Source organism: Emiliania huxleyi (genome assembly GCF_000372725.1).
Source record: "Emiliania huxleyi CCMP1516 chromosome Unknown EMIHUscaffold_20, whole genome shotgun sequence".
In the NCBI taxonomy this organism is placed as follows: domain Eukaryota; phylum Haptophyta; order Isochrysidales; family Noelaerhabdaceae; genus Emiliania; species Emiliania huxleyi.
The window spans coordinates 774,015-798,010 of record NW_005200600.1 but is presented as its reverse complement, the minus strand read 5'-3'; the positions used below and the strand labels follow the sequence as shown (position 1 = coordinate 798,010).

Sequence of the window (23,996 nt, the reverse complement as noted above, 5' to 3'; positions counted from 1 at the left end):
CCGCGACGACTTTCGTGTGTTAGATGTGCGCGCCAGTCCACACCCCAGTGCCCAAATCCACACGCGGCCGAAAAACTCTTCGGAAATCGAACCCTGGGGTGCTCCTATGGCTAATGGGAGAGAGAGAGAGAGAGAGGCTAATAGAGAGAGTGGCTAATGGGCACCACCGACCCGTGGGGGTCCGGCGAAATAAAACTTTTTGCCGGACCCGGGATCAGCTGGCCGTGAACAAGATCGGCCGAATGCGGCGGCTTGAGGTCGTCGGACCCCGCGCATTCGCTTCGCCGTGGTCGAGTTAGTGGGGTAAGCCGCTGACACCCCGTTGGAGCAGCAGCTCCTGAGCACGGCGCCGCAGCCGCCTGTTGATAGGTCCAGGTGATAGCCGCGCCGCGGCCGGGGGCTCTCCGGAGGCCAAGGATGGCCGTGGCGGACCGGGACGAGCTCTGGGAGGTTCAGTGTCACGTGTATATATTGTTGAGACTAACCATATGCACAATATCTCTCAGTCTAGCTAAGCCGCAGGGGAGGCGATGCCGGGGCCGTACAGCAGCTTGATGGTGTTTCGCCGGCGTGCGTCCCTCGTTTTCCTTTTAACTTCAAACAAAGCCTACCGCGGTAGGCACTCGGGATTTTGTCAGATCGGCGTGTTCACGCCGGGATCGTGTCCCTGACAACCTGGGCAGACTTTAGGCTTGGACAGTAAGGGTCTTGAAGACCCAATCTCGATATATCTCCAGTCGTAGCGGTGGAACTTAAAAAACGGCTCGGTCAATTATTTAGCCATATATGAGAGGATCACGCCACAGTGTCGTTTGAGTGTTGTCGACAGTAAATCTCCCACAGCCCACGTAACTCCGTCTTTTTTTCAGGCACCCGGAGCCCGCCGCGGCCGCTTCTACGCCGGCGAAGCACCATCAAGCTGCTGTACGGCCCCGGCATCGCCTCCCCTGGCTTAGCTCTCAGTCAAGATATTGTGCACATGAGTGGCCTCTCTACAATATACTCACTGACACTGAACCTCCCAGACTGCAACCCAGAGCTCGTCCCGGTCCCTCACGGCCATCCTCGTCCTCCGGCGGGCCCCCGGCCGCGGCGCGGTGCGGCGGCGTCACAAATCCGACCACAGAGCACCGCGGGACGCGGTCGGGCGATCTGAGGCCCAAGTAGGCGATTGCATTGCCCATCCTGCATCCAGGGCTATCACCTGGACCTATCAACAGGCGCCTGCGGCGCCGTGCTCAGGAGTTGGTTTTCACTCGCTCGAAATGTGTACGTAAAAGGGTTAAAGGTATCTAGATATGCCCTGTTGCTGTCAGTAACATTCCACGGCGAGGCAGGTTTCGGCGGCGGGAATTCTTTGAATTTTCGCCGGCCGGCGCCACCGCGACGACTTTCGTGTGGTAGTTGGGGTAGTCGAAAGCGAATTCTTTCCGCCGCGCCCGATTGTCGGGCGCCGGAACTCGTTGCGAGGGCCAGCAGCTCGGGGCTGGGGTCGTCGCGAGTCCGCTAGGTCGCGCTGCTATTCCAGCTGTGCTATTCGCGCTGCTATTCCAGCTGTGCTATTCGCGCTAGTCGCTGCTCACGATTGAGTATGCAAGTCGACGTCAACTTTGCTCCGCCGAGCTTCCCGTCGTCCACGCAGCCCATCGCGCTGAGCCGCGTCCACTCCGTCACTCGCGCCTCTGTTGCGATGGGCGAGGCGGACGTCGCGAGAGTGGTGCAGCAGGTGGAGGAGCTATTGGTATCCGGCTTCGAGCGCGGCGTGCCGGCTCTGCAGCGCGAGGCGCACCAGGCGGACGGCTTCCTTCCCATCGCCTCCCTCCTCCACTACTCTCCTCTCGGCCCCGCGGTGTGGCCCTTCGGGGGTGTCGGCGTCGTGGCCGACTGCCTGCGCGCTCGCGGCTCGATGGTGGTCGAGCTGTCGGGCGACGGCTCCGCGGTCCGCAAGATGCCGCTCCGAGTGCAGCTGCGCAACCAGCTCGAGTGCCTCCCTTCTCCTCCAGCCACCGCCGGCGGGCAGCGACTCTCCACACCCCGCCGTCGCTGTGGGCAGGTTCCTCTTTTCGGACAACAATTACCACCGCGACCTGCACCTGCAGCTGCTGCAGGACGAGGAGGGGTACGCGCCCCTCGACCAGGTGTGCCGGCGTGTGGGAAGTGTCTAGGAAGTGTCTAGGAAGTGTCTAGGAAGTGTCTGGGCACCTCGACCAGGTGCGCCGGCGTGTGGGTGGGTGCTAGGTGGGTGGGTGCCCATTCAAGCCGGCGGCCGGTGAGTTGCACTCGTGAGTTGAATCTGATCTCACGGACGGCGGAGTCGCGGTTAGGTGGTTCGGTCGTACGCGCAGCTCTCGCAGCTCGTCGACGCCGCGCGCGGGCCGGCGGCGCGCCGGGCGGCGCTCGTGCGCGAGGCGGCCTGTTGTCCTGCAGAGGAGGTGCGGCTGCAGCCGGTAGAGTTGACGAGCTGCTCTGGCCTCGTCAGGCCGTCTCGTCGTCGGCGGAGCTGGTGCTGCAGGGCGAGGAGGAGGGGGGGAGGCACGACGGCGGCGGCAAGGCACCTATCGGAGGGCAGCTTCGCCGCATGACGCTGCTCGAGAAGATCTGCACGCAGGTGTTGCGGCGCCTGACGCTGCGGAAGCGAGTGCTGCATTGACCGGTCGGACGATCTCGCCTGAGGCTCTCTTGCTCGAGCAGGTGGAGTGGTACCTGACGCGGCGCGACGTGGCGGGAGACGGCTTCCTGATGGAGCAGCTGAGCGACCCGGACGGCTGGGTCCCCATCTCTACGCTCTGCGCCTTCCCGCGGATGCGCAAGCTGTGCCACCCGCAGCTGGCGGCGGTGGCACACGTGCTGTCGCACTCGCCGCGGCTGCAGGCGCCCGCACCGCCTCTCGCGATCTCGGGACGGTCTCGGCTCAGCGTCCCTCTCCTCCCGGCGCCGAGATAAGTCCCTCTCCTCCCGTGCGCAGGTGTCCGACGATAAGTCGAGTGTGCGCGCCTCGCGACAGCCAGCCCGCTCCCCTGCGCGCGCGCTGCCGCCTGCGGTGGCGGCGGCGGCGCGCGCGGCAGTGGTTGCGGCGGTGACGAAGCTGCTCGGAGACGCGAGCCTGACCCTCGACGCCGAGGTGCGTCGCCGCGTGCGCGCCGCGTCTGCGCCGGGCGCACTCGAGGGTGGCGGGTGCGGCGCCAGGATCCCGGGGGGAGGAGGTGTGTGCGATGCCCACGGGAGCCTTCTTGGAGCCGTCTTGGAGCCTTCCTGTAGGATCCGGGTGGAGGAGCTGTGTGCGATGCCGCAGCTGCAGCCACTCGCGGGGATCGCGCGCCACGAGGCGGTCGCCGCCGCGCGCCACGAGCCGCTCGCCAACTTGTCTCCGCAGCAGCTGGTCGCGCTGCTGCCCCGGCCGGGCGAGTCGCCCCTCGTCTCCCTCTCGGCGGACGGCCTCTTCCTCGAGCGGCTAACTCCGTCGCCCGAGGCGAGGGGACTCGTGCCTCCACAGCCCGCGGGCGCCTCGCCGCCCGACGTGAGGAGGTGTGAAGAGCGTCTCATTCACACCCGCTGCCGTGAACAGGCGCCTCGCCGCCCGACGTGAGCCTGATGACGTTCAACCTGCTGGCCGACATGCTGACGTACTGCGAGGCGTTCCCGCACGCCGAAGAGCGGCACCTCGCTTGGCCGCACCGGCTGGAGCTGCAGATCGCAGAGATCGAGCTGCACGCGCCGTCCATCCTCTGCCTGCAAGAGCTGCAGGGCACGCCTCCCGGGGCGGAGGGGCAGGAGGAGCGCGACCGCTGGGCTGGACGAACCTCCGCCACTCTCGGCTGATCTCGGCTGATCTCGGCTGATCTCGGCTGATCTCGGCTGATCTCGCGTAGGAGCGCAACCACTTCGCGGCGGTGGACGCGGCGCTGCGCAGCCGCGGCTACGACGGAAAGTACGCGCGCAAGACGCGGGATGGGCACCCGTGGCCCGCAAGAGCAGGTCGGCAGCGGCTTGGGGCAGAGAAGAGCCTTCTCGGACCCTTCCCCGCAGGTCTGCGTGGCCTGCCGTGCAGATCGGCAACGCGGTCTACTGGCGGCGGTCCGAGTTTGAGCTTCTCGAGCACGTGACAGTGCCAATCAACAAGGTGTGCTCTAGCATGTGCAGTGATGTCACATCATGTGTCATGTGCAATGAGCACGTGCCGGTCGAGCAAGGCGCTCTAGCAGATGCAACCAGGTGCTCGTTTCAACCAGGTGCTCGTCGCCGCGTGCGCCGACGAGCAGTCGCGGCAGCACTTCGGGCGGGGCGCGCAGGTGGCGGTGGTGGTGGCGTTGCGCCACCGCCGTCGCGGGCTGCCGCTCGTCGCTCTGTGCACGCATTTGGGCTGCCCCTGCACCGCGCTTCGACGCAGATCTCGGCTCATCTCGGCTCATCTCGGGGCATCTCGCGGAGTCTAGGCTGCACCTTCACCGAGCCGTGGACGCAGATCGCGCAGGCGCACGCACCCCCGTCTCCGCGGCGTGCGAGCTAGTTCAAACATAAAATGTACAACATATCATCCATCAGGCGCACGCCGCCTTCTCCGCGGCGTGCGAGCTCGCGGCGAGACACGGCGGCTGCGGCGTGGTGGCAGGCTGCGACCTAAACTCGATCCCCGGCTCGGGCGTGCACCGCCTCCTCACCTCCGGCTCGCTGCCGCACTCGCACCCGCACATGGCCGCCGTCGCGGCGCACTCCGCCGCCCTGCCCCTGGGGACGGCGCCTCTTCACAGGCGCACGGCTGTGAACAGGCCATCGTCGCGGAGCACAGAGACGAGAGGTGTGAACAGCGTCTCTTCACACCCACGGCTGTGAACAGGCCATCGTCGCGGAGCACGTCGCTTTCCCGTCGCTCGGCCCTCCGCCTCCCTCCGACTCTGCCTGCGGCGGCGAGAGAGCCGTCACGCTGCCCCGCGCCTTCACCTCCGCCTACGCCGCCGTGCTCGGGGACGAGCCTCTCTTCACAAACTTCACCGGCCCGCAGCGTTGCCGGCTCGCCCGCACGCGCAGAGCCAAGCAGAGCCGACTCGCCGCCTCTTGTTGCGCCCTCAGGCCCGCCGTGTCAGTTCGTCGGCACGCTCGACTACGTGCTCTGCTCGTCGCACCTCGCGCCCGCCCGCGTGCTGCAGCTGCCCTCCGAGGACACCGTCCGCCTCGGCCGCTTCCTCCCCTCGGAGCGCCTCGCCACTCCCCCTCCCAAGGCGGCACCGGTGCAGAGAGCCTCACTTCACGCGTGCTGCCGTGAACAGGAGCGCTTCCCCTCGGACCACCTCCCTCTCCTCGCGCACCTGAACTTCGCGCAGGGAGCGCCGGCGGGGGCCGCTTCCGCCGCCGACGTCGCCTCGCCGCGCTCCGCGACGGCGGCGATGCTTGGTGGGCGGCGGGACGCGCTGAGGCGCCAGCAAAGTCTTCAGCCGTGAGTCGGTCAGCCATCACTCCTCCTCACTAGGCGAGCGGCTCACGCTGAGCACGCAGCTCGAGCGCCGGTCCGTCGAGGCGCCCGGGGACCAAGTCTCTCAAGCCCTCAACTATGCGACTCTGCTCACTGTCAACTGTGCACCTGCAGGCGCCCGAGGACTACCGCTCCTCGGCCTCGCTCGTGCGGCAGGTAACTATTAGCACAGCAACTACTGAACTATGAATTAATCAATCAAGCGCTCCTCGGCCTCGCTCGTGCGGCAGACAGCGCCTAATTGGATAATTATCATTAATCACCGCTCCTCGGCCTCGCTCGTGCGGCAGCGCCTAATTGGATAATATATCATTAATCACCGCTCCTCGGCCTCGCTCGTGCGGCAGACAGCGCCTCCGTCGGCAGCACCGCTCCTTCACGAGCAAGCACCCGCCACCCCCTCCCCCCCCCTCTTGCGTCAGGCCTCCTTCCACAAGCCGATCGCCGCGCTGCCCCACGGCTTCTCGGAGCGGACCGACGTCACCAGCGAGTCCTCCGCACGCTCGACTCCGGAGGGGTCGCCCAACTTGCGCGCGGCGGCGGCGCGCCAGCTGATGCCGCCTCCGGGCGCGGTCTCGCCAAAGCGAAAGGCGGCGGGGAGCGACGTCGACCGGCCACGCAGCGCGGGGTCCGACGCAAGCGACGGCAGCGTCGGCAGCGCGGGAGGCAACGCGCGGCGGCAGCGGCGGCAGCGAGGGGACGGCGGCATCCCGCTCGGAACAAAGGGCGCGGGCGGCGGCCGCAAGGGAGGCGGGCGAGGCGGCGGGCGGGGAGGAGGGAGTGGCCGCGGCCGCTGAGCGGTCTTCTGTGGGGCTGGGAAGCGGGGCGGCGTCGGATTATAGGCAATAGGGGGTGTTCCCGCAGTGATATATCCCCGTATAGTGAGAGCAATGGCCAATGCTAGCAGAATATGACGGTGCGGGCCAGACTTTTTTTCTGTTACCTTCGTTTTATTAAAATGAGACGCAGTACCTCGCAAGCACACCCGTAGTCACAGGTGGCCATATCTCTCTGCATACTCTACTGCATATGCGTGTCACGAACACGCAAAAGACGCATGACACGCGGGGCGCACACTCAATAATAGTCGTGCCGCGGCCGCTGCACGCGCCGCTTGTTTGGATGACCCGGCGGCAGCTGCGCATCGAAATGACGCTCCGCCTCGAGCACGCGTCGCTGGCACTCGGCATATTCGAGCCCCTCAGCCTCAGCGGCCGCTTCCGTCTCGGCCAGTAGCGCCTGCAGACGATTGGCGGTACAGCGGCCGCACTGCTCACGCCCACAGCCCGCCGCAACTTGCTCTGCCCAAGAACGGTAGCGCTGGCCGTCGGGTAGCTCTGGAAGCCAGCAGACCCAGCGTGTCGCGTCGAGGCGGGTGGTGTCTTTGCGCTGAAACGGGATCCGGCCGGCGCGCTTGCGCGCCTCACATGGCGGGCACAAGCCCGCGTCGGCGTGCGCTGGGCATAGCCGCGCAGTGCATTTGCTGTCCTCGCGCTCGTCCCCGTCCCAGGCCCAGATGCCACGGCACTCTCCGGAGCAGGCATTGCAGGACTGAACACTGCAGCGGTCTCGACGCTCCGACTCGAGACGCCCGTCCACCCCGAACTGCCACTCGTCCACCTCGCCGCACTGCTGGCTCGATCGCGCGCGCTGGGCGCACCCACGGAGGCCTGATGGGCCCGTCGTCGACAGGCAGCGACGCTCAAGATCGGCTCCGCATACGTCCATGAATCTGCGGTCGCACACGGGCTTGTGCGCAGCGAAGCAGAAGGAGCAGAACTGCTCGCCGCAGAGGCCACACGGGCGGCGCTCCGGACGGCAAGCGGGGCAGAGGTCGGCGCGTGCATCGCACACGCATGCGATCAAGTGCTCGGTCGTGTGAGGACTGCCGCGCAGCGTCTGCACAGAGGTTGGCACGAGCGATCGCGAGATGCGCCTCCCTGGGTCCCGGAAAAGGGCCTTGCACGTGCCAGCCGACGCGGGAGATAATCTCTCGAACGCCCTTGCGATCTCACTGCCATCACCTTGGCCTCTCACCATGCGTAGAATCTCTCGTCGACCCTCATCAACCTCCAACTCATCCGCAGCCTTGAGTTCCTCCACGGCGGCAGCGTCCTCGAGTGGCCCAACACACTCGCACCAGCCGCTCGCTTGTTTTGTCGCGATGGTATCCATGACAGGAGCGACATTTGCCGCCACCCCGCCGCGCAGAGCGCGGACTGCAGCATTGCGATCTGTCATCACTGCTGCCCGTGCGTCTGCTGCATCGCTGTAAGCATGCTGGCATATCTCTTCAATCAGGCGCTCGGCGCGAGCGTGGACGGCACGCGAAGCCGCCTCGGCTGCAGCGGCAGCGTCGCTCTTCAATTCCGCGACAGCGCTTTCCTCCTCCCGCTTGACGCACTGGTAGGCAAGCAGCGCGAGTGGCGGCACGCGGCCGCCGTCGGCGGCGGCCATAAAGGCGTACACAAGGGACGGCGTCAACGGAACCTCCGTTGCTCCTGGCGAGGTACTTCCAGCCTGCTGTGGGAACCGGCCGGCGGACCTATTTTCGTCCAAGCTCCCCCCCCCGGAGGGGGGGGAAGCTTCCCCCCCGGAGGGGGGGAAGGGGGGGAAGCTTCCCCCCCGGAGGTAAGGTCTGAGTTCCCTGGGGGGGGGAAAAGGGGGGGGGGGGAAGGGCTTGAGGAGCACAGTCGGCGCGAGGCGGGGGACGGGCGAGAAGGTGGATCGAGGAGGGGCCGCGGGAGGGAGGGGGGAGGGGGGAGGAAGCGCGAACCGAATCATGCTGCTGTCTTGCGAGGAACCACGATCACAGGCACAATGTACATCTCCGCCTCGTCACTTGCTTTGGCATAGGTCGCTTGCACCAGCGGCGCCTATCGAGGGGCCAGCCATGCCTCGTGCGAGTGCGGGGAAGACGGCGAGAAGGCTGCTGCGAGAGCGCGCCGGCGCCGGGCCGGCCGGGGCTGGACATGTAGCTAGTCCTATGCACCGCCGGTGTTGGCATTTGTCGTGCCGCGGGCAGTAGGTCATCCACTGATGCCGACCAATCTGCGTCCTCTTGGAGTACGGCGGGGCAAAGCGCATGCGCTCGCGGCAGAACTTGCGCGAGCGCGACTTCTTGGACCACTTTGGCCTGCGGGAAAGCGGAGGCGGACCGGTTGCGATTGGGCGAGGGCGAGGGGAGGCGCACACACAGCAAGGCCAGGGGAGGGACCGTCGGGCGAGGCCACACATGGTTACGGTGACGACGCGGCCCGCGGCGCTCCGTCTCTGGGCACCACGGCTCGGATGAGGGCCGCCGCGGTGCGCCAGCAGCCCGCAGCGCTTCCCCCCCCTCTGGGACTTACAACAAGTCCCGGCTCGTCCCGGCGCTACCGGTAAAGGCCGCTGGGACTTACAACCGTGCGGCTGCCAAGGCCCGGGAACAGCTGACGCAGCCTCGCCGAGGCTCGCCCCAGCAGTCTCGGGTTGACTCGGCCAGACAAAAACCCCGAGAGGCGTGGGAGTACCTCGCCAGCGTTGCTCCTTTTTAGTTTATATTTAGGTATATTGTTTTTAGTTTATAGGTTTGTTTGGCTCCTTTTTATTAGGTTTAATCGTTTTCATATTTCTTTTTCGACAAACCCCCCTTTTCGACAAAACGCCCCCTAGCGGGTCCTCCTCTTGCCAGCGCATAAGACATTCTTTTTTGGTGTACCGGTACGTAGCTGCATAGTGCCAGTGCGCCAAGAAAGAAAGAAAGAAAGAAAATCACCCAAGGGCGGGGCAGAAAAAAGAAAGCTACCACCGCAAAGAGGGAGGGGAGGACGGCACGCCGCCACCGGAAAAGGAGCGCCGGCGTAAAATTCTTTTTTGAGAGCGCCTTGTTAATACTAGAAACCAATGGTCCTTGTTAATACTAGAAACACCGCGCGCCGGGGGGGGGGGGGAAGAAAGAAAGAAAACAGACAACCCAAGGGAGGGATGGGAGGACGGTACGCCGCCACCACACAGGGATTTTAGGGGAGAAGTGTGGTGTTAGCCGTCGCCCACCCTCGGGCGTCTACCACTTCCTATCTCTCTCCGCAGTTTATCACCAATTCTTGCAACGGGGGGGGGGGCGGGAAAGAGCAGCGTGCCGTAGTAAAAGAAAGAAAGAAAGAAGACAGACAACCCAAGGGAGGGATGGGAGAACGGAACGCCGCCACCACACAGGGATTTTAAGGAGAGGAGTGTGATGCGCTAGCCGTCGCCCACCCTGGGGAGTCTGCCTCTTCGTATCTCTTTTCGCAGTCTCTCGCCGCTTCTCGCTGCAACCTTCATGCCACCTCGCGGCCGTCCCACTCTCGTCGTTCTCTCCCTTGTCACTTCCTCCTCTGTCGCGTCGTTCTCTTCTGCCTCGTCCTGCGGCGCCGCCGCCTGCCGGTCCCTTGCTCTCTCGGCTTCTCCCGCCTTTCGGCGCAACTCCGTCCTCCTCGCGGCGTATCCTGGCCCCTCAAGTCTATCGAGCTCCCCTCGCGCAAGGACCACATTTCTGACTCCCACTCCAATCATTTGCCGCCAAGTCATATCGTTGCTCAGGTCCACTCTCTCTTCGAACACTCGTGCCTCTACGGATGATGCCGGCGCTGGGGTCCCCTTCGGATGCATCGTGACATCTGACAACTGAATTTCCACTGGTTCGTCCTCCTCTGAGTCATCTTCCCCGTCCTCCTTCCGCTCGGCTCTTCGCTCGGTACGTTCGGTGTGGCTCACCCTCCATGCCGTGAACAGGCGCTTTATCCACCCTATATATTCTTCTCTCGTTCTGCCCGTGCCTTGGTCTTGTCGTTGTTTCGCACCCATGTCTGTATGGCAATCGAGGCTGCCTTCCCCACTACCTGTAGTTCACTCGTCATCACTCCCGCGAGCGCCCTTCTCTTTCTTTCGTGCCGTAGTCTTTTTGAGGTTCGCCGTTGTTTTTATTTCAGTGTGCATGGCGACGCCACCGACGCCACCCGAGCCTCCGACGCGCTACCCTCCTCCGGTGCCCGAGCTCAAGCTCTCTGTGCCGCCGGTGGCCGCGTCGCCTGAGGAGTCGCCACGCCTCTCGCTGCCTTCATCGCCCAGCCGCGGCGTCGCCTCCGAGGCGTCGTCCAGCAGGAGCGCCGACGAACAGCTCTCGCCGCGCAGCACGTCCGGCGGCTCCCGTGCCAGCAGGCAGCAGCGGGCAGCAGCGCTGGCGGAAGGCTGCGGTGCGAGCGCGGCCTCGCGCCCGTCCGACCGGTCTCCGCTCCTGAAGGGGTCCGAGCGGTCGCCAGGCCTGCGCTGCTCGATCCCAAAGGCGGGCAGCTCGATCCCGGCCTCCGCGACCTGCCCCGCCGACATGCGGCTCCCCGCTCCCATGGTGGACCAGCGGCGCAGGGCGGGCGGCGGCGGCGGCCTGCTCGCCTTCCTCGGGGGGCAGCTCGGCTCGGACAGCGCGCAGGCGATGGTGTACCGGAGCGAGTCTGCTTCGGAGCAGGACGCGCAGCGGCGGCGCGAGGGCATCTACAACTTCTTCCAGGCGGCGCTACTGCTGCTACTCGCAGAGGAGGAAGGGCGATGGTGCTCAAATTGACAGCACTTGCTTCAGGTGCCGCGGAACCTCGAGCCGCTTCTCCTCTTCGGCCAAACCTTGCGTGGGCTGCTGAGACCGCCCACCTCCTGTCTTCTCTCCAACCCGGTCTGCACCGCACAGGCTACCTCGCCTGCGTCGACGCCTTCATCGACCAGTGCACCTTCCTCCCCATCCGCGTCCTTTTCGCGGCAAGCCACCCTCCGACCGCACCGACCTCTGCAAGCGGAGAGGCGAGCGGAGCAGTGGCACGGCTGTTGGACTCCTTAGGCCGCGCAGCGACTCGGCCGCGAGTCGCGATCGCTCTCCCCGTCGCAGCGGCGAGACGCGCTGCGGGCGCTGCTTCCCTCGAGCCCCCGGCTGCCCGCCCCGCCCTCTCTGATTGGTTGCACAACCTCTCAGGTGCCGCTCCTCTCGCTCGTGTCCTTTCATTCACCAATCATTAACCCTTGGGTGACTGGCCTCAGGTGCCGCTCCTCTCGCTCGTGTCCTTTCATTCACCAATCATTAACCCTTGGGTGACTGGCCTCAGGTGCTGCTCATCTCGCTCGTGTCCGGCTCTCTCCTCCTCGTGCCGGGCATCGCAATGTCTCAGGCGGAACCAGCTCTTAACTGCTCACACTTCTTTGTGAGTACCGAATCGTGCCGGGGGTCGCAATGTCTCAGGCGTACCACAACGTCCGCAACCAGTCGGCGAGGGACATGTGCGTGTCGTGCCTCGAGGCCTGAGTCAGTCATGAGATCGGGGGGGGGGATGGCTCCTCAGGTGATGAAGCTCTACGTCGTCTTCTCGAGCCTCGAGATCTTCGACAAGCTCTGCTCCTCCTTTGGGCAGGACATCCTCGAGGCGCCACATCGCCATCGGCACTCATGTCCAACCGTTACCAGAATCATAGCATTCATTGCCCACCGTTACCAGAATCATAGCCACACGACCCACACGACCTGATGAGGCGCTCTGCCCTGACCCGAACCCTGACCTTGACCCCCTCGCCCTGCCCTGAGCTGACCCTGGCTCTGACCGCCTCGAGGCGCTCTACGCCTCGGCGAGCTCGCACGCGCGCGGCTGGCGCGGAGAGATGGCGCTCGACCTGCTGGTGGCGTACGGCTACCTGACCGCCCACACCCTCGTCCTCTTCTACCAAGCCGTCGCCCTCTCGGTCGCCATCAACTCGAACTCCAACGTGCTGCTCACCCTCCTCATCTCGAACAACTTCACCGAGCTCAAGACGAACGTCTTCAAGCGGTGCGAGGCGGAGAACCTCTTCCAGGCCTCGTGCGCATCCCCCCGCCCCACCATGCCTCGTCCCCCTGCGTCTGAGAGCAGCTCTGCTGCCTCTGCTCCTCGCCAGGTCTCCTGCGCGGACGCGGTCGAGCGCTTCAACCTGTCCATGTGCCTGCTCACCCTCCTCTCCCTGCCGGGAGGAGACGCGCGCCGCTAACACACCTCACCCCCTCGCCAGGTACCTGCTCATCGTCCTCGTCCAGTTCGTCTTTGTCCAAAAGGAAGAGCTCACTGCGGCGCGGCTGCACGAGGTGACGCCACGCGCCTCCCTGCCGACCCGCGTCTCGGCTGACCTCGGCTCATCTCCGCTGATCTCGCCCCAATCTCGCCCAACCTCGTCTCGGCCAGGTCTCGCACGCCTTTTTGATGATCTGCGTCTGCGAGATCATGGTGAGACTGGCTCTCAAGCACGCCCTGCGAGCGAGCCCGTCCTCTGACCAGCCGGGGGCCGCTCCTCCCTCAGGTGGACTGGATCAAGCACGCCTTTGTCACGAAGTTCAACCGCATGCGGTGTCGACACACGCTCGCGCGAGGCCCCTCTCCTCCTCCGGACCGGCGCCCTCTCTGCTGCCCCACTAGGCCGGACGTGTACGCAAAGTTCACGCGCATCCTCTGCGCCGACACCGCGGCCTCCGCCACCACGCAGGAGCGAGTGGGAGGAAGCGCCAACTCTTTGCACCTATAGCCGAAGCCCCTTCCGCAGTGCCTCACCGCCACACACACCACAACGCGGGAAGCAGCACCGGAACCAATCCACGGCACTCCCCTCCCCGTGGGCCGACTCGGCCACCTCACCGCCACCGCCGCCTCCTCACGCAGGAGCCGCTCGCCAACGTCGCCGCCAGGAGGGGCTTCGGTGGTCCATTCACGCATTCATCAGTCACTGTCTCATTGCTTACCGTCCGCCGCCAGGATGGGCTTCGTGCCGCTGCCGCTCTTTTGCCTCGCCATACGCGTCTTCGGGAACGAGGCCCTCCCGACCCTCGCGATCACAGTGCCAGGCAAAGCACTTCATGTTCATGCATATCAACTGACGTTAAGGTCCTCCCGACCCTCGCGCTCCACCACTCGTCGGGCCCGCTGCTGCTGCTGCTCACCTGGCTCCTCTTCTGCGCGCTCAAGCTGCTCATCTCCATCGCCGTGCTCGGCTTCGCCACTCTCCACATCGAGCGGACGGGCGGAAGGCGACTACGCCCCCCCGCCCACACACCCACACACCCACACCCAACATCGTGACCGTCCGTCCACACACCCTCGCCTCGCCGCCCTCCCCCGGCCCGCGCCTGACCGCTCGTCCCTGTCTCCTGACCGCTCGTCCCTGTCTCCTGACCGCTCGTCCCTGTCTCTGACCGCTCGTCCCTGTCTCCGGCAGCGCGGCGCTCGAGGAAGAGGCCAAGGAGATGAGGCTACGCTCCGTTGGGAGGTACGCTCTCATCGGGAAGCAGATCATGTGAGACTACCCGCGCAGCTCTCACGGGGCCCCGTGAACAAGATAGTCCACCAGCTGATACAATGGCAGCTGACGGAGTTTTCGAGAGTAGAGAAGCGGCAGAGCGCTGCAAACCCTTCTCCACCAGAGGATGAGTTTGCCTCTTTTTACGTTACTACGGCTCTGTACGACTTAGTCTTACTTCTGATAGAAGCCGACGCACAAACTCGCCGCGCGCCGCGCCACACAGATTCACATGCAGTCAACACATGGTCATGGACAGATATTTTGCTTTCGACCTTATTCGGTTTCGCGCCTCGACCCCCGTGTTTTTCAAAAGTTTTTGCGGCCGTGGGACACTGGTCACTCCGGAGTGTCGACGGTGGTCTGCGCGCGCGCTCGCTGCCACGCCGCTGTCGTGTGGCAAAACACACTGCGCGCCGTGACACCCCCCTCAATGCTCAAACCTCATTCTCCACTCACGAGACTCTAACGCGAAGCGTTAACGCCAAACCCACTCTACAGAAGCGCACCGCGCAGACACACCACACAGTGTGCAGATACTAGACCAACGTCTCTTACGTGTGTCACGATGGGGGAGGCTCATCCTCCAAATTACCACGAGCCCGATACCACCATAACCACCCAACCACCACCACCCCAACCCGAGGAAGCTAGGAAGGCAAGTCGCACGGGCTAGTCTCGACCCCCGAGGCAAGCTCTAGAGCCCGAGGTCGAATCGCAGCGCGTGCACCCGCTGTGGGACAGGCCCCTGCTTGACCTATGCCGAATGCGAGGAGGGACAGGTGACTGACGCTCTCTCCTTGTGGGCCGGTGTCCATTACGCTCCAGGGTCTGTGTTAGCTCACACGTCTAGTAGAGGGCGGAACCTCTACAAAATGCTAAAACGCGTCGCTCGCGCACCACGCCGTAGAAGTTGCGCTCCATCTGGTCGAGGGCAGGGACGGTAGCGAGGTCCGCGGTGCTCTGGAAGCGGCTCAGGCGCTTGAGCTTCTCGACGGTCCGCAGCACGACATCGGCGCGGTCAATCTGCTCGTCCTCCGGCGCCTCCTGCGGCGACTCCACAAGTGGCATCGGCTCTCCTCCCGCGGCGCCTGCCTCCTCCTGGGGCGTGTCCTCGTCCTGCGTCTCCTCCCCGCCCCCGCTTTCCACCTCAGCAATCACCTCCTCTTCCTCCTCCTCCTCCTCTTCCTCCTCCTCCTCCTCCCCCTCCTCCTCCTTCTCCTCCTTCTCCTCCTCCTCCTCGCCGTTGCCTTCCTCCTCCTCCTCCTCCTCCTCCTCCTCCTCCTCCTCCTCCTCCGCCGCCGCCGCCGCCGCCGCCGCCGCCGCCGCCGCCGCCGCCGCCACCGCCGCCGCCTCCTCCTCAGCGTCGGCCTCGCGCGCCTGCCAGGGACGACACGCCGGATCGACGTCGGGTGAGCACAGGGACGACTTACGCGGGGTACGCCATAATATTAGTCACGGGCGCGCTCCCATCTGCTCAGTCGCCTGCTGTGCGGCCGTGCGACGCTCGATCCTTTCGCGCCGCTGCCGCTGCCGCTGCGACTCGACCTCCACCCCCTCTTCGCCACCGCCCTCCTCCCCATCCTCCACCATGTCCTCCGCGCCGTCCTCGATCACCAGCTTCCGGCAGTCCACGTTGAAGACATCGCCATCGTCGAAATGAATCCGGTAGACGAACTTGGACTCCACCGCGGCGACCTTTCCCGGGTAGAAGCGTGGCGGTTTGATGAACAAGACGCGAACGCGATCGCCCACGGCAAACTCTGATGCGTCGTCGACCAACTCCGACTCCGACTCCATCGCCGCCTCGAAGCGGGCATACGCGAGGGCGGCCTCGTGGGCGATTTTGAAGGTCCCAAGGTGGACGCGCCTCCCCGAAGCTACCCCAGACGCCACAAAACCGCCTGAGCGCGTGTCGACGTACACGCCCTTGAAGCCGCTCGCGCTCGTGCTCCGGATGAGCAGGAGGCCGTCATCGCTTGCCTGCCGGACAGCCTAAGGTAAGGTAAGGTAAGGTAAGGTAAATTTCTCCACACACACAAAGTGGTGGGGCAAGGGGGGGCGGCCTTGGCGGTGGCGGTGAGAGGGCGTTCCCGCTGCGTCTGCTTTGACTTCGTTTTTGTCTGCTTTGTCGCGTTCGCGCGGCCATACTTTGATCGGGCGTAGTGGAGCGCCGCCTCGTGAGCCGTGTCGAAGCGACCGAGTGTAGCCGTTTTCCGCTTGTCGATAGTCACCCGCACGCGGAACCGCTTCCTCAAAACCTCATACTCCACGCACTTGAAGCCTGTCGCGTTCGTGGGGCTGAGGACCAGCGCTGTGCCCTCCTTCCGAGCCATTCGATGTGCCTCGGCCAACGTGAGACCGCGGCGGACCATGGGTCTGTACCCGGGGAAGCGAGGTGTGTTAAACATCGGCGCCTTCACATCGACGCCTTCACATCGGCGCCTTCACATCGGCGCCTTCACATCGGCGCCTTCGTGACTTCAAGGCTTCAAGCGCAGCACACCGCCACCCGCCACGCGCACCCCTCTTTCATTTTTTTATGGGAGCGTCTGAGGGCACCGGAAGGACGTCTGGGCATCACGTTGATTCGTCTCAGTCTCACGTGAATTCGTCCCTGTCACCCTGTCTCACTCTCAGCGTCTCAGCGTGTCTCAATAGATCGCAAGAAGTCTCAGGCCCATCACTCCGTCTCACTTCCGTCTCACAGCCGTCTCTTACTGCCTTCTCGTCCGTCTCAGCGCGGCGGGCATATCTCGGCCAACGTGAGATCGCGGGGACCTGGGTCTCTTTTTAACGATGGATCAGGCGCCTTTCGGGAAAAGAGAAACAAGTTCCCCGCCAACACGACAACATTTTGGACAGTCAGGGGGTGGTCTGCCACAATCGATCGAGCCCTGGAATGTGGCCGCTGTCCCCTTGATGACACCGAGTGCCCGGCTGCCAAAAGAAAAGGCACGAATCTGTGTGATGCACGCCCTGCGAGCGGGGCGGGGTGCGCGCTGTGCCTCTGTGTTCGTGCGTCGCCCATCTCGCCTGGAGATGCCTGCTCTATTTATTTATTGGCGCGCACTGGCACTTAACACTGCCAAAAGGGGGTGCGGTGGCGAGGCCGAGGGGGTGATCACTGACGCGGAAAAAAAGTTTTTGTTTTGTTTTTTGTCGCCTGTGCCAAGCTAGGGCTGGGGAGTGGACAGACAGGTCCCCGCCTTTGCTCGGGCGTTGAGGGCGGCGGCGCAAAGTGGGTCTGGTGCGCCACACGGCCACAACCCTTGCCCTTGCCGCCGCCCTTGCCACCCTTTGCCGCCTTGCCTCCGCCGCGGGCGGCGGTGGGAGCGGCCTGCTGGGCTAGCATGTTGTCCTTGCTGGGGACGGGCACGTGGAACGCACGTTACATGTTTGAACGGCCTCCAGAATTCAAACAAAAAATAGCCCTCTCGCAGTGTGACACACTCACACTCACCTCTCGCAACCCCTCCGACCCCCCGGGACCCGTGGGCGTCGAACACGCGCAATTTTTGGGGGAGCGTCTGATAGATGGCACCGGCAGGTTTTGCAGCACCGCGATGCCACCGCCGACGCGCGTCTGTGTGCGTTGTAAGTCCACAAAGTCCAAGTGCGTCAACTTCGACCCGGGCCAATGGCCCGACGGCCCCATCGCCCGCAAGTGCGACCGCTGTGCCCGGCTCGGCTTTGACTGCGTGCCCGCGCCGTCGGCCGTCCCCAAGCCGAGGGCGCCGCGCAAGGCCAAGACCGCAGCCGGGGGCGGACTCCTCCTCAATGTCGCCCCGAGTCCACTCGTGACTCGCGCGCTGCAGCAGATCCCCGGCACCACAACCTCCTCCGCGACAGAGACCCTCTCGTACGTCCTCTCGCCGGGCGCATCGCCGCTCGCGGCTCGGCGCGCGCCGCCCCGCGATGGCCGTATGCCCGTGGCGGCGATGCCCACCGCTCTGCTTTGGGGCGACGAACACCCTTCCCCTCCCTTGCTGCTCTTTGCGCAGGTACGTGCTGCGAGCGATAGCCACGACCGCCCGCCGGCGAGGCACCTTCGAGCTGATCGAGTTTGTGGCGGCGCTCTGCCGGCACGCCGCACCGCCCCTTGAGCCACAGACACTGCGAACAGCGTCTCTTGACACGAGCGGCTCTGCGCAGTCACCACGACATCCCCCTCGACGACGTGCTGAGCGAGTGTCTAAGCCAAACCCCTTCCCCTGTCGGGTGCGGCGACGGGCTCCCGCCCTTCTTCGCGCGCAAGCTGGCGGCGGAGGAAGGGACGTACGTCAACGTCTGTTTGCGGCGCGTGGCGGGACGGCTCCTCGACACGGCCGCGTGACGTGTCCAGGACGCGTCCAATAGGTGCGCGTGCGGCGCGACGGCGTGGCCAGCTTCCACGCCAACGAGGCTCCCAGTGTGGTATCCCAGTGTGGTATCCCAGTGTGGTATCCCAGTGTGGTGGCAGTAGCAGCAGTAGCAGCAGCAGCAGTAGCAGCACGCCAACGAGGCGCACCACCTCTCCTCCGCCGAGCGAGGCAGAGCAGAGGAGAGACGTGAGGGCTGCCCGAGGGCCTGTCCACCCCCCTCGCGCCGCCCGCAGGCCTTCGAGCGCTCCTTCGCCACCACCGCGGAGATGTACAGGGCGTTCGACTCGTCCGCCCTTGAGGCAACCTCGCACAGCAGAGGAGGACCACTCACCACGCTCACTCACTCACTCACACACACACACACACACTCACACTCACACACTCTCTCTCTCTCACACACACACTCACTCACACACACACACACACACGCACACACACACACACACGCTCAATCACTCACACACACACTGACACACACACACACACACACACACACACACACACACACACTGACACACACACACACACACACACACACACACACACACACACACACACACACACACACACACACACACACACACACACACACACACGCACGCACGCACGCACGCACACACACACACGCTCAATCACTCACACACACACTGACACACGCATCTCAGCATACTGACCCATCCCCTGAGTTCCCGACCTCAACGCGCCCTCGTTCTGATACCCTCATCATCCCCATCCCCAGATCAACTCGCTCTTCGTCCACCGCGAGGCACGCACCTCGCCACCCGCTGCCCGCGCTGGGCGCAGAAACTGCCCTCCTCTCGAGGTACAGCTCCTCTCGAGTGGCGTGGTGGCGCTGTACCGTAGGACATGCCTCTCATCCGGCGGCTCTACGGCGAGCGGCCAGTAGCAGTGGGTAGTGTGCACAGCAGTAGGGTAGTGTAGACGGAGGGTAGCGGTAGTCGTAGTGTCGTCGCAGTCGCAGTCACAGTCGTATAGTAGTGACACGGCGAGGGCGAGCTCTCTCCCGCCCCTGACCTTCGTCACTCACCAGTCTTGACCCTGCCGTGTCGCTCTTCTCTCGCTCTCAGGCGAGCTCTTCCGCTCTTGCGTCCCAGACGAGGCGACCAGCGCAACACGCGCCGCCCACCACCACACCCACCGCCACGGAGTTGATTCGAATCCCCCTCCCTCCGGGTGCTCGGCGGTCGCATGCCAGACCTGAATCACACACACCAAAGAAGAGTGCATGACAACAGCTGCAACAGCCACCCCTCTGCCAGGTGCTCGGCGGTACCACCCGCCAGCCTGTTCGCGCCTACGACCGGACCTCGCACTCGTACGCGCTCTTCGACTGCCGCGGCGCGCCGCCATTGTCGTCTTCTTTTGTTGGAGTAGCACTCTCCTCGACTGCCGCGGCAGTCGCAGTCCTTCGACGCAGTCGTAGTGGAAGCATAGGAGCAGCCCGGGCTGCGCGCGCGAGTAGAACGGGCGGAGTTTGGTCGACATGGTGGCACCTGTCGCGCCCCTCGGTGTGTGTGTGTCTCGCACAGCTGGGGCTCGCCCTGCTCTCACCATTCCCCCCCTCCCCCCCCCCCTCCCAGGCGCGCTCCTCATCCTGCACGGCGGGCGCTACTTCGTCGGGCTCGTCGAGCTCTCCGCCGCCGCCTACCCGCCCGCCTCCTCCCTCGCCTCCCTCCCCTCCGCCTCCGACCCGCCCCCGACGCCAGGCCCGACGCCAGGCCCAGAGCCAGGCCCGCGCGACTCCGCCCTCTCGGAGTTCTCGATCGGGGCGAGATCCAGCCGAGATCCAGCCGAGATGCAGCCGAGACCCAGCCGAGACCCAGCCGAGACCCACAGCCGAGGTGCGGCCCGAGATCCAGCCGAGATGTGACAGAGGTGCGGATTCAAGATACGCGGAGATGGCTCGGGGTGTTCCTCGGGCAACGTCTCTAGCTCAGTGCTGGGACTGGTCCTCACAGAGTGGGCGCCCTCGACTCGAGCAGGTCATCACGATGCGCAGCTCGAAGATGGCCGAAAATTCGGCGGCGGCGGCGGCGGCGGCGGCGGCGGCTCCTCCCGGGGTGCCTTGCCTCTTTCCACTGTCCCCCCCCCCCCCCCTACCCTGACCCTGCCCCTGCCCCCACCTCTAACCCCCCCCCCCTTAGGTCTCCTGCCTCTCCACCGTCGAGTCCGAAACAAGTGCAACCTCAGCACCTGCCGACGCGGACAGACGAGGCAGCGAGCCCCCGCCCCGCCTTGCCTCTTTTGCCTCCCGTGCCTCGCTCCCTTGCTTCCCTTCCCTCCCGTCTTGCCTCCCTTGCTTCCCTTCCCTCCCTTGTCCCTCCCTTCCCGGCGGTGAGCGTACACAGGTTAGCCTTGTCTCGCCTCACTGCGATGACTCAAGAGTACTCGCAGCGGTGCGGCGGAGCGATCATCCTCCTCACAAGCTCTCGCTCCTTCTAGCAGAGCCCGAGCTGAGCGAGCTCATCGACTATCTCGACGACGCGACTCTCGCCAGCCCCGCCAAGCGAGGGCGCTGGTCTGCGAGTTGTCACAGGCCTGTCCGACACGTCCATGACATGTCCACGACCCGCCCTCAGGCGAGGCCACTGCGAGGTCGCGACAGGCATCGCAGGCAGAGAGAGCCTCGCCGGTGCCGGCGCCGCGCATTGGACGAGCGGCACTTGTGAACGGCGTCTCTTCACACCTTCAGCGGCGAGCAGGCCCGTTTGCGAACGACCTGAACGACGAGGCGCTCACCTCCGCCTCCGCCTCCGCCTCCGCCTTCGCCTTCGCCTCCGCCTCCCTCGACAGCGGCGTGAGCCCCGCCAAGCGGTTCTGCCTGCCAAACGGTGCTCGCATGCCGCCGCTGCCCCCTCGCGTCTCGGACCCCCTCTCCCGGAGAGCGCCTCTTCACACCTCCCTCTTCACACCTCCCGGCCTGTGGAAGACATCTTCACACCTCCCGGCCTTGTGGGAGACAGGCCGGCCGCCGCAGCTCTTCGCGACAGACCACTGGCTCGTCCCTCCTTGCGCCGCGGACGAGGCCCGCCGGGGCCACTGCTCTCTCTCTCTCTCTCTCTCTCTCTCTCTCTCTCTCTCTCTCTCTCTCTCTCTTATACTGCTCACTCACTCACTCACTCACTCACACACAACTCCCCCCCCCCCCCACCCACCCACCCACACAAGGATCAAGGTGCTGCTCTCACACCCAGCAAAGCCGCGGGGGTGCACACGCGAGCACGAGGTGCCACACGCACGAGCAGCGGCCCAGCGGGAGAAGAGGCTCGCCTACCACGTGCCCTGCCTCCCAGGCCGCCGCCTCCGCTCCGATGGCTGACTTGTCCATTCCTCGCGGCTGCCCCGTCGACCACGGACGCTTGTCTATCGACCACGGACGCTTGTCTGCCGCGCTGGTGGCGGCGGAGAGCCCGGGCGGCGCAGCGGGCGGCGCAGCGGGCGGCGCAGCGGGCGCGCACGACCAGGCGAGAGAGCGGGGTTGCACGGTGGCCCCGTGGTAACCGGAGTCGGCTCCCTGTGTATGTGCAGGCTCGGACACGGGCGACGAGGGAGAGAGGGGGGAGGAGCCGGACCTGCAGCTGGACCTGCAGCCGGGCTCAACCGAGCCGGACTGTGTGCTCGACGAGATAGCGGCGCTGTGGTTTGACCTGGGCGAGCAGATCCCGGGAGGGGAGGAGGGGGATCGCCGCGCCTCGAGGCTCTCGGCGCGTCCGTCCCCGCCTGCGGCGAGTCGGCCCCGTCTCTTCACCGCCTCAAGCTGTGAGCAGGCTCAGCGCAGACGACATCATCACCCGCGTCAGCACAGACGACATCGACGCCCACCCCGCGGGAGGCGAGGGAGGGTGGGCAGGCCCTTTCGAGCCGCCCGCCTGGCGCGTCCAAGACTTGCTCGATGCCGCGGCCGCGGCACTGGCCGAGGAGAGCGGGGCGGGCTCAGCGGAGGGGGCGGGCGGGAGAGGGGGCTGGGCGGCCTTTCTGCGCGATCCGTCGTCGTGGGCGACGGAGATGCGCGGGCTGGTGAAGCGGCTCTCGGACCCGCTGGTTGGCGGCTCGCAGGGTTCACGAGGCTGGGCAGCATTCAGCGGAGTTTAGCCAGCAGCAGAAGCAACAGCAGCAGAGCAGCTCAGTAGAGCGCACTGCGATACGCCAAAACGCGCGCAGCGAACTCGTGCTCACCTCTGGCATACGGAGTCCAAAATGTTGTGACACTCAGCGCTGGTGGCGTTCTACCACGAGGACGATGAGCGTATATGCGGCACATCCATCCAATGCGCAATTCGCAATCGAATCGGGCGGTAAAAGGATGGAAAAACAAAAACGAAGCCCGAATTCTACAATGAACTATGAACGCTCGTGAGGGTCGTGTGTCGTGAGTCGTGTTTAGGGGGGTCCTGGCTTTTTATTTTTTGTGGCCTGCGCCTCTGCTGTGTGTCCCTTCTGCTGTGTGCTGATGTAAAAAGTGAGCAAGACTGCATATACGCTTCTTCCCGCACCCCAGCTGCCTATCGGGCGCCCGGAGCGTGTGGCCCCAAGCGACTCAATCCCGCGCTGCGCAGCGAGGCCCGCGGGCTCGCCGCACCGTCTGCTCGCGCCGCCACTTCGGCCATCCGGCCCAGCGTCGGACGAGGCCCAGCCCACCCCGCTGTCCAACCTCTCCTCGCCCCCCTCTGGCGTCGAGCCGGTGGCGGGGGACGGGCCTCCCCCGTCCGAGAGGGGCAGCCGGCTTACGAGCGGGCGTGTCACAGGGCGAGGCACCAGAGCTCAACCTCAGAACTCGTCCTCCTCGGCGAGCGCCTCGGCGAGCTCCTGCTCCTCGCGCTGCCGCTCCTTGATGGCGTCCGCGTCGGGCAGGTCGCCCTTGTGCGCGTCGGGCGGGTACGACATCGCCTGTGCGGTACGGGGCAGGGGCAGGGGCAGGGGTGGCCAGGGAGGGGAGCAAGATTGGGAGCTCGGACAATCTCGGCGAATCTCGCGCCTTGACGGCGTCGTTGTGCAGGTTGAGGCAAAAGGTGATCCGCTTGTGGTACGCGGCCTGAGGCGCGTCACAAGAGCCGAGACTCGTTAAGGCTCGTCACTGCGAGCTACTGAAAGAAAGCCCCGCTGCATGTCGGTGGAAAGAGGAAGCGTGAATGAGAGTCTGATCTGAAGCGCCTGCGGCTCGAGGGTCGAGTACGTGTCGGCGCTGCCCGACGAGATGAGCACGCCCGCCTCGTGGTCGATGGTGGCGTCGATCACGCCGTCGCGGATCGCCTAGCTCGTCGCAACCTTCGGGCTGGGGCCTCGTGCGGCGGTCTCGGGCAGGAGTGCGTGAGCCGTCGCCTTCGCAGCGATCGACTCCATGTCGCCCGGCGTGTCGAGGGCGAGCTTCGCCGCGGCGTCCGAGAGGTGGATGCGGCTGTAGGCCAGCGACACCTGAGAAGGAGAAGACGGCGACGCGCGGTGCGGGGACGGGAGAGGACACGTCCTGCGGTCGGGGAGGGAGCAAGCACGTTGCGGAGTCCGGCGCGGATCACGTTCTGCCGCAGCCGCAGCACGAGCGCGGCGTTGCCGTCCGCGGCGAACACTGCGGCGTGCTCCGCCATCGCGTCGCGGAAGGCGGCGAGGTCGCCGGTGCGGACAGCCTGCAGCCGTCAGTGAGCGGCGCTCAATTGATCTTTGAAGGGAGGGATAGGCCGCCGGTGCGGACGGGCTGCAGTCCAGGGGGAGAGCGGTGAGGGGGGGAGGGGGCGGGGGGCGGGGGGCGAGGCGTGGTGAGGAGAGGGGCGAGGGGAGAGGGCACGAGTGGGGCCAGCCTTGCTGTCTCTCGGCTGATTGCCTCTCAGCTGATT

At 65.3% G+C, this 23,996-nt stretch overlaps 5 protein-coding genes across 5 annotated transcripts in view; 4 read left to right on the top strand and 1 right to left on the bottom strand.

Moving 5' to 3' along the window:
* Positions 1-1,450: 1,450 nt before the first annotated feature.
* Positions 1,451-6,371, top strand: EMIHUDRAFT_449888 (hypothetical protein; the record flags this gene model as incomplete). The annotated part of the gene is made up of 17 exons (XM_005781743.1): positions 1,451-1,983; positions 2,054-2,138; positions 2,325-2,408; positions 2,480-2,608; positions 2,692-2,871; positions 2,966-3,186; positions 3,259-3,525; positions 3,588-3,716; positions 4,027-4,180; positions 4,543-4,698; positions 4,835-5,000; positions 5,068-5,189; positions 5,265-5,388; positions 5,465-5,511; positions 5,582-5,623; positions 5,890-6,095; positions 6,350-6,371. Exons 1-17 carry the CDS (start codon positions 1,592-1,594, stop codon positions 6,369-6,371), a joined length of 2,526 nt encoding a protein of 841 aa, XP_005781800.1. The 5' UTR covers positions 1,451-1,591.
* A 4,044-nt stretch (positions 6,372-10,415) lies between these two features.
* Positions 10,416-11,233, top strand: EMIHUDRAFT_463038 (hypothetical protein; the record flags this gene model as incomplete). Its single annotated transcript, XM_005781742.1, has 3 exons — positions 10,416-10,994; positions 11,064-11,097; positions 11,169-11,233. Coding segments are annotated over exons 1-3 (669 nt in total), but the record flags the coding sequence as incomplete, so codon positions are not given.
* Positions 11,234-12,397: 1,164 nt separating this feature from the next.
* On the top strand, positions 12,398-13,953 carry EMIHUDRAFT_353305 (hypothetical protein; the record flags this gene model as incomplete). Its single annotated transcript, XM_005781741.1, has 9 exons — positions 12,398-12,438; positions 12,510-12,581; positions 12,679-12,720; positions 12,794-12,840; positions 12,910-12,982; positions 13,150-13,164; positions 13,211-13,324; positions 13,372-13,562; positions 13,703-13,953. Coding segments are annotated over 8 exons (636 nt in total), but the record flags the coding sequence as incomplete, so codon positions are not given.
* A 3,396-nt stretch (positions 13,954-17,349) lies between these two features.
* On the top strand, positions 17,350-22,260 carry EMIHUDRAFT_99778 (hypothetical protein; the record flags this gene model as incomplete). The annotated part of the gene is made up of 9 exons (XM_005781740.1): positions 17,350-17,787; positions 18,143-18,212; positions 19,749-19,923; positions 20,517-20,564; positions 20,748-20,800; positions 20,871-20,999; positions 21,344-21,394; positions 21,697-21,880; positions 21,936-22,260. 9 exons carry the CDS (start codon positions 17,350-17,352, stop codon positions 22,258-22,260), a joined length of 1,473 nt encoding a protein of 490 aa, XP_005781797.1.
* Positions 22,261-22,596: 336 nt separating this feature from the next.
* The window catches only part of EMIHUDRAFT_463036 (hypothetical protein), a gene marked incomplete at its 5' end in the record, with an annotated part of 4,023 nt that continues 2,623 nt past the window's right edge, over positions 22,597-23,996 (bottom strand). Inside the window, 4 exons of the mRNA XM_005781739.1 lie at positions 22,597-23,055; positions 23,254-23,418; positions 23,488-23,580; positions 23,658-23,789. Coding sequence (XP_005781796.1) covers positions 22,936-23,055; positions 23,254-23,418; positions 23,488-23,580; positions 23,658-23,789 — 510 coding nt within the window. The 3' untranslated portion in view covers positions 22,597-22,935. The remainder of the gene's footprint in view (positions 23,056-23,253; positions 23,419-23,487; positions 23,581-23,657; positions 23,790-23,996) is intronic.